Genomic DNA, 9,670 nt, shown 5'->3' on the forward strand with positions numbered 1-9,670 from the left:
GATAGATATCGAATATTTGCCGAGTTTCAGAGCAAAGTGTAATGTGTTTTTAGTTAAATATTAGAGAATGTTTAGTTGAGTTGTTGGTAAAAAGTAAAAAATATTTTTAATGGTTTTAGTTAAGTAAATTATTAGGTAATTTTTTTTAGCAATATTTTGGAGTAGCACTCGAAGAGTGCTAATATTTCCATTATTATATAAAAAATTCTCAAAAGCAATTGATGAGGTTTTTTATTTGAAATTTGAATAAAATGTGAGGCTGGATGGTTTGGATGATCAGCGTCTTGATACCTTTTTCTTTTTTAATATATTGGCTTTAATGTGTATTTTAATATGACATTGGCAACATACTTAGTTAAGATGTAGCAAGAAAATTAAAAACATTTAAAATATATTTGTAACAGAAAATGTAACCATCTAAACTAGTATTTACAAAGTAAACTTTATTTAGTCGTTAATCTTTAAGAAATTAAACTGATCATACTGAGACTCAATTAAACGATTCCAGCAAAATTAACCTTTAATGCAAATATTAAATAATAAAAGCTGTTTAACAACATTTCTTATTATTTCTTTTTTAACGTATGCAATTAAAACTTATTTTAGCAAGTTGTATGTTTAAATAAAAAAAATATTAATAATAAATAGATCTGTTTGTTGGTTACGTGATTTCTGAATTATGTTCACAGATATAAATATTTACGAAAATATATTAATGTATGTCCAATAATTTTTAAGCTATAGCCATTAATTATAAAAATAATAAATACTTAAAAAAATACATATGTACATATGTATTAATTAAAGCATTATATGTATGTATGTAAAACCCAAAAAATAATGAAAAATTTAGGGACTTTTTCCATAACACTTTGTAACTATGTATTTTAATGAGATGTTTTTTTTATCAATTGAAAACAAGAAAACTCTTATAAAAATATATATGGCAAATATTTTTAGAAAAATAAAAAAAAATGATTTCATTGGAAAAAGAACATGGTAGAATTATTTGAACAAGGGTGTCAATGTAAAAGGCAAACATAAAGTTTTGGCTTTACATAATATTGTGGATTGAACTTGGAAAAAATATATTTTAATTTTATGGATTTTGGTTTTGATTTCTTCTATATGGTTTCAACATATAAAGACACACTATCAAATAATTCGACTTTTTGTTCTACCAAGTCAAAGCTTATGTTTGAAAAAAAAAAAATATATAATAACATAATAAGAATTATTAAATAAAAAGTTATAAAAAACAAACAAGAATAAGTTTATTAAAAAATTTGCTTTTATGATAAGCTTTTAAATATTGTATAATTTTTTAACTATTTCAGCTTTTGTTTAATTTAAGAACAAACCAAGAAAATTCAAACAAATTTTCTTTTTTCCAATTTTGCTTTAAAAATTTATATCTGGCAATTTGATTTAACTTTTGAAATTTTCAAAGCAGATGTCTACATAATATGCTGAATTTCACATATGTATTTAAGCTACAGGAAGTGGTTTTAAGTTCAGTTAAAATTTTCAATAACATAATATAACATTGCATTGTCATCAGGTGACTTTATATGTGCCAAATTTCAACCAATTCGGGAACTGTTCGAAAATTTAGTTACAAAATTTGTGCCATATTACAAATTAAGAAACTAACAAAGAAAGTTAAATAATATCTTGCAAAAAAGCAAGATTTATTTAAAATAATATAAATAATTTATTTATAACAACAAAACGTATAGAAAAAGTTGTACATTTTCCATGAACAACTTTAACTTGCACAAATCTCTTAGAATGATGCATATTAAAATCACATTATTCATTTTAAGTATTTTCTAAATATAATTCATACATTTTTATTCAATTTTATTTTGAAGATGACAATTTCAAATTGATAACACTTCATTTCATCAGTACAGATTTTATTTTCATATCTTGTTAAATTTAAAAATATACCTTCACTACAACAAAATTTTTTTATATAACCTATTAAGGTTGTATTTTATAAATATTAACTTAAAAATCATTACAATTCACCGGATGTTTGTGTCTCACGGTATATATCCAATGAACGCAGTAGTGCTTCTACTGAGGGATCACGACCACGGAAACGACGGAAAACTTCAGCAGTAGGTATAGTGCCACCTGATGACAGGAAAGTGTCTTTGAAACGTTTTCCAGTTTCGGAATAATCTTGTGGATTTTGTTGAAAAGCGGCAGAAATATCAGCGGCAATAATTTTTGAATAGAGATGTGAAAAGTGTGCTGCACCCCAATCGCCCGAAAAGATTTCCGTTAATGAACAAGGATGCGAATCCTTCTTCTCCAATGGCATGCAACGATACACTGGCCAAAGTTTACGTACAATCTCTAACCAAAAGTTATCGGATTGATGTAGTTCAATATCCAAATCAGAAAGATATAGTTCTTGACATAGATTGTAGCCACCCAGATGTGTCTTCAGTAGACGTACATTTTTAGCCAAATCATCGGGTAAAGGATCATCACTATCAACATGGCCTGATATTGATTTCAAAATAGTGGGATTGTCCAAAAAGTTTGACATTACATAGCCTGATACTTGCGAAGCATCCCATTCTATATTAGAAAGACCTGCTAAATCGGTGAATCGTGCTTTTGTCAATAGATGTTGCATGGCAGAACCAAAAGTCTTGAATACCATTTTCAAATCATCTACATTTAAAAGGTATGGTTTGTCATTGATGGGTGCATTGAAATTAAAAATTAACGCGCACAATGGTGACGATTTTGCGGCCTCATTGCGATTACGTATACTAACCATCCAGCCATTATTTTTTCCAAATTTATTTTCCTTCGAATAACAATCAACATAAAATCCACCGACAGGATGGCTGCCGCCATCGGAATCACAATCGAAAACATCAAAATATTTAACCGCCGGCTGCCATACTTGTGCATCTTTTCTCTCGACGATTTTAATGTTGAACAATTTTTCCGACAATGAAAATAGTCCTGAGAATACCCTAGGCAATGGGAAATATACTCTTAAAGCTTCTTCATCAAGTTTGTGTTCGGCCAACAAATATTTTCTTTGCCAATATGTGACATCGTACAAATCCAGTTTATGCTCGAAGCCGCTACTGGCGGCGAATTGTTGCAAACTTTCGATTTCCACTGACTGAGCGGGTCCAGCGAATTGCAAGAGCTTAGCAAATGTTTGTTTTAGTTCCGAAACATCTTTAACCATTTTCGTTTGCATTGACATGGTTGCAAAATTGGGATAACCCAAAGCATTAGCTTGGCGTTTACGTAAACTGCGTATCTTTTCCAAATGTGTACTGTTCTCTAAACTTTTGTCCATATGATTTGAGCATTTGCGTACATTTGCTTGCCAAATATTCCAACGATGAGTGCGATCTGGACAATACTTTAGGAAACCTTCGACAATTTGTGGTTGTAGTGTAAATTTCCAAGGTCCTTGTGTCGTAGGTCTGTGTTGGTCGATAGCCGTTGCTTCCAAAAGAGTAGCAGGGAAATCACGTACCAATTGGTAGTCATGTACAACATGGGCAAAACTATGTACAGAAACATTGACTTTATTTTTGAAATTAGCTCTTTCCTTTCCCAATTGCATAAGCACTTCTTTAAGACCGTTTCGACTTTCGTTGCTTAAAGATAAACCGTTTAGATTGCCTTCCAATAAGTACTTCTGTAAAAGTCTCTTTTCTTCGCCATCTGTTAGCTCATCAGCATTTTGTTCCAGCAAGGCTTCATAAACAATTTTATTGCAGAAACGTGAAGCTCTAGCATTTCTGGCTCTCTCGTGAATATTCATATATGATTTTGTAGGTATAAGGTTGCTGTTGCCCAAATACAAAGCCTTGGCTATACCCCATGTAGTATCCAAAGGTCCCGTAGCTTCATCCAGTTCTCTAAAAACCTGACCCAAATCCAATTTTTCATTTTCTTTCATTTCATGTACATCGCTTTCGATTCTCTTCACCAGTTTTTCAACAGCACCCGCCTGACTTCCTATTGCACCCAAACAGTTCTCTATAGTGATTTCATTGAAGGCTGGCAAACCATCCGGCTTCACAACAACGTCTCCAGCCTGACCATCCTCTCCAATTTCCGGTACTCTATAATAAGGAATAATATTAACCATTTCTTTGGTTATCAGACGACCTCATGCCGGGCACAAGACTGTCAAAATAAATCCATTTTTTACTTACAATACTATGTAACCATTTTGTTTGGCAGTAGTGTGTAAATATCTCTTTGCTGCTTGGGTTTTAGATAGTTGTTTTAATGCTGTTAACATATTTTCTTATTTTTTTATTTAATAAAATTGAAATAAATATAATTTTTCCAATTTTTTCACTAAATGCACGAATAAAATGTTTTACACAATCAGAAGTCAGCTGGAAAAGGATGATGTTATTTTTCACAGCTGTTTAATAGTGTTGGATAATGAAAATTTTTCTAGCCTTAATATATTATATAAAATAATAATCGGATAAAAGAATAAAACTTAATTTAATTTTCATTTTATCAAATCCAGTAGCAGATGTAAAAACAAATTTTTTTAATAAATTTCGCAAACAAATGAACATTCTCTCAAATAGTATTTTAAAACAATTTAAAAGTTAAACTGAAATATTTGTTTCATAATTTAATGAATACAGTGTCTCACATTAGTAGAGTCCGACCGAACTCAAACCTGAACCTTGTTCGGTTTTCAAAGATCGGTGCACAAGAACTTTTTGATATTAAATGATAAATGGATTTATAATTAAAAAGTAACAATTTGTAACATTTAAAATCAAAATAAGAACAACAGGCAAATTTTAAGTACGTACCTTTATTAATTCAAATTATAAAGATTATGACAGAATTTCTTGGAAAGATGTGGATAATTTCTACAATAAAACCAAATCGGCGTGGTTTAAACTTTCACAATATTAATATTGTACTTAAAATACATACCGCTTTGCAAAATGGACAGACACCAAAAGCAACATCAAGAAACGTTTTTCCGTCAGCCAAAGTACTAAACCACTCTTTAAGACAAACAGCATGAAATATTAAACTACAATGGTTGTTATCACACGAAACAATAGGAATTTCGCCATTTTCGAGTTTATAACAGTAGCAAATATTACAAAACTGTGATGCTGTTTAATAAATTTCGCAAACAAATGAACATTCTCTCAAATAGTATTTTAAAACAATTTAAAAGTTAAACTGAAATATTTGTTTCATAATTTAATGAATACAGTGTCTCACATTAGTAGAGTCCGACCGAACTCAAACCTGAACCTTGTTCGGTTTTCAAAGATCGGTGCACAAGAACTTTTTGATATTAAATGATAAATGGATTTATAATTAAAAAGTAACAATTTGTAACATTTAAAATCAAAATAAGAACAACAGGTAGATTTTTTGAGAGGGCCTTTAATGGGGACTTGTGTCAATTATGGACTAATTTCGAATTTCTTAATAAAAAAAAACACCACATGTTTGTGTTTGTTGGGTAACTAGAATTAGGAAATAAGTGTTGGAAAATTAAAATTTTCTGGTTTAAAGAAATATGCATGAAATGTTAAATAAACTTCATATGTTAATTTAACATTACATATTACTGTTAAATCCGAAAACAGAAAACAGCTGTGTGGAAAACTTTATCTCACCGGTAGATCACCATCTAGTTCAAGCCACAGTAAACATGAATTTCGTAATAAAATTTACAAAATATGCAGGATCAAAGCAAAACGTACGGACTTTTTCCACCACCCGCTTTAACTACACCAACAGAAGACGTGTGGTAGTGACTGGAATGGGAGCGATAACGCCTTTGGGTGGAAATGTTCAGGAATCCTGGCAAAAGTTATTGAAATGTGAAGCGGCCATAACAACATTAGGAGACCAGTACAAAGGATTGCCGTGCCAAGTAGCGGCACAAATAAACAAGGAAAAGTTACCCATAAATGATTTATTAAGTAAAAGTGACATTAAACTGATGAGTCCTGCTACCCAGTTATCAGTGTTAGCCACTGAAGAAGCATTGTCAGCGGCACAAATTACACCGAAAAACCTTAGTAGTGAGGAGTTGGAACGTTTTGGCGTTTGTGTTGGCATGGGAATGTTTGATTTGACTGAAGTCTATGGAGCTTGGCAACAGCTGCAAAGAGGTTATAATCGTGTAAGTCCATTCTTTGTGCCACGCCTCTTGCCAAGCATGGCTTGTGGTCACATAAGTATGAGGCATGGTTTGAGGGGACCCAATCATTCAGTATCGACTGCTTGTGCCACTGGAGCCCATGCTATTGGAGATGCCATGCGTTTCATACGCAATGGTGACGCCGACATAATGTTAGCCGGCAGTGGAGAATCTTGCATAGATCCTCTATCAATAGCTGGCTTTTGCCGTCTAAGAGCTTTAAGTACTGCCTTCAATGATATGCCGGAGAAAGCTTCTCGGCCATTCGATAAGAAACGTGATGGTTTTGTTATGGGTGAAGGAGCAGCCATATTGGTTTTGGAAGAACTAGAACATGCTCTTAAACGTAATGCTCCCATATTGGCTGAAATACTTGGTTATGGTCTATCCGGTGATGCATATCACATAACTTCACCAAGTGAAGACGGAACGGGAGCCACATTGGCTATGCAAAGAGCCATAAAGGATGCCCAAATCCTACCAGAGGAGATAAGTTATGTTAATGCACATGCGACCTCTACTCCTACCGGAGATCGCATAGAAGCACATGCTATTAAACGTGTATTTGGTGAGCACGCCTCAAATATAAGGGTCTCATCAACTAAAGGTGCTCATGGCCATTTATTGGGTTCGTCGGGTAATTTGGAAGCTACTTTTCTAATACAGGGCTGCTGCGAAAACAAATTACCACCTTCTATCAATGTTGATGAGTTGGATGAGAAGATTGGAGTACGCGTTGTTACTACACCCGAGGTCTGGAGTGAAGACGCAAATAAAAGACGTATTGCCCTAAAGAATTCTTTCGGTTTCGGTGGTACCAATGCTTCACTATGCATTGCCAGCTATGTTCGTTAAAATACCATCTCTTGCATTTCTTGTGACTTTCTTACAAGTAAATTATTGTTAAGTTTGTAAAAATCGTAATTTTTTGTTAATTAGTACATAATAAATTGGATATACGTGGTATGTTTATTAATTTTTAACTTGTACTAATTTTTTACTGGGTATATTGAGAACAAAGATAAATTTCGCATCTTCTTTAATCAGTTAATTAAAAAAGCAAATTTTAAGTACGTACCTTTATTAATTCAAATTATAAAGATTATGACAGAATTTCTTGGAAAGATGTGGATAATTTCTGCAATAAAACCAAATCGGCGTGGTTTAAACTTTCACAATATTAATATTGTACTTAAAATACATACCGCTTTGCAAAATGGACAGGCACCAAAAGCAACATCAAGAAACGTTTTTCCGTCAGCCAAAGTACTAAACCACTCTTTAAGGCAAACAGCATGAAATATTAAACTACAGTGGTTGTTATCACACGAAACAATAGGAATTTCGCCATTTTCGAGTTTATAACAGTAGCAAATATTACAAAACTGTGATGCTGTTTGAGAACCTTCTGCCGGAGTCATTGGAAAAAAGCACAAATCAAATATACGTAAAAGATTTTTGTGGACATCCAAGTCCCCATCCCAATCACGTAATCCCTCGCTATAGATCCGTCTTAAGTGAGTAACTTCTTGCGTTGGGCCGATAATGTGAACCGACATGGAGCTTAGTGGCGAGAAAGGGTCAGCAAACTGAAGCTTTAGATAAACTTTGTCTTTTAGAACAAATAAACGCCAATTCGCTTTAGTGGTGGGCAATGGTGGCTGGACCACATAGCACAATTCATCAATATCAGTAAAACTCTCATAAAAAGGTCTTAAGTCATCCAGAAAATTAATGTATTGTTGCAAGAGCATTGTTAGAGAGGAGGCTTTACCCAACAGTTCATGCCAATCAATACATGAAGGTAAACTATGATCCAATAATTGTAAACTTGGCAAGGCCACTTCTAGAAAATGCTGTTCATTTTGTGAAAAACGCTTAAAACGAACCAGCGAACAACTGTCATTAAGAAGAATCTCATATTCTGAGGGTGCATACAGTTTGGCTATTTCAGCATAAATATTTGTTTGGGAATCTTCTTTAGCATTGGTTAAAATTTGATTTGCAGATTTTGAAGCTTGTATTAATGTTGGTAAATTTTCTATCAATTCATCAACTGCCCAATTTGTGGGTATATCGAGATTTGCACTTGTATAGGTTTTTATATTAAAACTGTGTTGCACTTGCAATTGGAAGTTATGAATATGTGGGAAGTTGGGGCAAATTATTTTAATATTTAACCAAATGTTCTGAAAAATATTGCGTTGTTCATTATATCGAAAAAACATCTGCAAGAAATTGACCAAATAATGTAGAATTAGTTTACCTTGACTTTTATTGTTCCCTGTAATATAGTATTCTTATTTCTTGATTGTGACATCTCGAGTCCGGGATGTTTTAATAAAATTATGTCTTCGACTGTTAAATCATCTTTGTGTTCATTCATTATTCCTTTCGTACTTATTATTATTTAATCACCCTACACTTTTTACTGATGTACTCATTTTGGCTTTATGGTAAATAAAAAATTTGGCGCTTTTCTGAATGGAGTAGCTGTTGTTTTGTGTTTACAATGTTATGTTTTTTAACAGAATTCTATTTATTAACAGAGTGTAAGGACCTGTAAAAAAATTTGTTAAAAATTAACTGTTAGAAACATCTTCTTTACAGCTGTCAGTTAAGATTCTATTCAATTTTCTAATCAATTTTCGAGCAATCGATTTTGTTCGGAAAATGGACTATTTGTTTAAAAAATGTCCGTAAATCTATTTTGAAGGAAAAAGAATATTTTGAAAAAAAGTAAAAAAATTTAATATGAAGAAAAGTCGATATTAAAAAGTTTTTTAAACCATGATATTTTACTACAGATCAGGCATGGAAAACAGAAATTTTGAAATAGTACTAAGTTATAACAAAAATAGTTCTCTTTACGTTTCCACTATATTATAGACAAGACTAAAGGCTATACTATTGACTATATACTAAACTATATAGTGGACTATAAACGAGACAATAAACTAGACCATTGACTAGACTAGTCTATAGACTAGACTACACTATAGACTAGACTACATTATAGACTAGACTATAGACTGGTTTATTGTCTAGTATGTTGACTACTTATCAAAAGTTTATAAGTCAGAAGAATTTCCGAAAATGTCGTGGGGGTACCGCGGTATTTCTCGATATCAAAATCTACTGAAAAAGGTACTAAAGTACTGAATTTTCCATGCTTGATATAGATGTACAATGTTATTGTAACAAACATAAATAATAAGAAAATCAGTGGAAGGATACTATGGGTTTATGCTTATGTTTGTAACGCAAAGAAAAATTGGTAAAAGTACCCCAATAATATTCTAAATCGATAGATTGCAATTTAAATTTTTCGATTTTGTAATAATCGGTTCTTATATACATATTCCAAAGTCCACCTCAGAAATTGTCTTGAATGTTCATAATTCCATTATATACCCTGGTATTAAAATGGCATTCATAACTTTTATATATATACATATATCGTTCTACTAA

General features: G+C 32.2%; 3 protein-coding genes and 1 long non-coding RNA gene across 4 annotated transcripts; 1 reads left to right on the plus strand and 3 right to left on the minus strand.

Annotated features, from left to right (window-relative positions):
- Window positions 1–1,826: 1,826 nt before the first annotated feature.
- LOC119599814 (oligopeptidase A) lies at window positions 1,827–4,444 on the minus strand. Its single transcript, XM_037949708.1, has 2 exons — window positions 4,212–4,444; window positions 1,827–4,118 (listed from the first exon to the last, which is right to left on the minus strand). Exons 1-2 carry the CDS (start codon window positions 4,298–4,300, stop codon window positions 2,024–2,026), a joined length of 2,184 nt encoding a protein of 727 aa, XP_037805636.1. The 5' UTR covers window positions 4,301–4,444; the 3' UTR covers window positions 1,827–2,023.
- A 380-nt stretch (window positions 4,445–4,824) lies between these two features.
- On the minus strand, window positions 4,825–5,108 carry LOC119599799. Its single transcript, XR_005231096.1, has 2 exons — window positions 4,966–5,108; window positions 4,825–4,898 (listed from the first exon to the last, which is right to left on the minus strand). It is a non-coding gene; the product is annotated as an uncharacterized LOC119599799 (long non-coding RNA).
- Window positions 5,109–5,628: 520 nt separating this feature from the next.
- LOC119599819 (3-oxoacyl-[acyl-carrier-protein] synthase, mitochondrial) lies at window positions 5,629–7,182 on the plus strand. The gene has a single exon (XM_037949717.1). The coding sequence runs from the start codon at window positions 5,705–5,707 to the stop codon at window positions 7,052–7,054; it is 1,350 nt and encodes a 449-aa protein (XP_037805645.1). The 5' UTR covers window positions 5,629–5,704; the 3' UTR covers window positions 7,055–7,182.
- Window positions 7,183–7,263: 81 nt separating this feature from the next.
- LOC119599820 (E3 ubiquitin-protein ligase FANCL) lies at window positions 7,264–8,635 on the minus strand. The gene is made up of 3 exons (XM_037949718.1): window positions 8,466–8,635; window positions 7,405–8,388; window positions 7,264–7,337 (listed from the first exon to the last, which is right to left on the minus strand). The coding sequence occupies exons 1-3, from the start codon at window positions 8,583–8,585 to the stop codon at window positions 7,302–7,304; spliced, it is 1,140 nt and encodes a 379-aa protein (XP_037805646.1). The 5' UTR covers window positions 8,586–8,635; the 3' UTR covers window positions 7,264–7,301.
- Between the last annotated feature and the right edge of the window lie 1,035 nt (window positions 8,636–9,670).

The sequence above is a fragment of the Lucilia sericata genome, unplaced genomic scaffold (assembly GCF_015586225.1).
Source record: "Lucilia sericata isolate MDLA Ls3-8-SP2 unplaced genomic scaffold, ASM1558622v1 Contig000089F_arrow, whole genome shotgun sequence".
NCBI lineage: Eukaryota > Metazoa > Arthropoda > Insecta > Diptera > Calliphoridae > Lucilia > Lucilia sericata.

Excerpts from the sequence above, each read along its gene's own strand:
- LOC119599820 (XM_037949718.1), bottom strand. The coding sequence starts at position 8,585 with ATGAATGAACACAAAGATGATTTAACAGTCGAAGACATAATTTTATTA. Across the intron at positions 8,389-8,465 it reads AGGGAACAATAAAAGTCAAG|AACATTTGGTTAAATATTAA; the intron begins GTAAACTAATTC and ends AATATTTTTCAG. Across the intron at positions 7,338-7,404 it reads CCTGTCCATTTTGCAAAGCG|AAATTATCCACATCTTTCCA; the intron begins GTATGTATTTTA and ends GTTTTATTGCAG.
- LOC119599819 (XM_037949717.1), top strand. The coding sequence starts at position 5,705 with ATGAATTTCGTAATAAAATTTACAAAATATGCAGGATCAAAGCAAAAC.
- LOC119599814 (XM_037949708.1), bottom strand. The coding sequence starts at position 4,300 with ATGTTAACAGCATTAAAACAACTATCTAAAACCCAAGCAGCAAAGAGA. Across the intron at positions 4,119-4,211 it reads CAAAATGGTTACATAGTATT|AGTACCGGAAATTGGAGAGG; the intron begins GTAAGTAAAAAA and ends TCCTTATTATAG.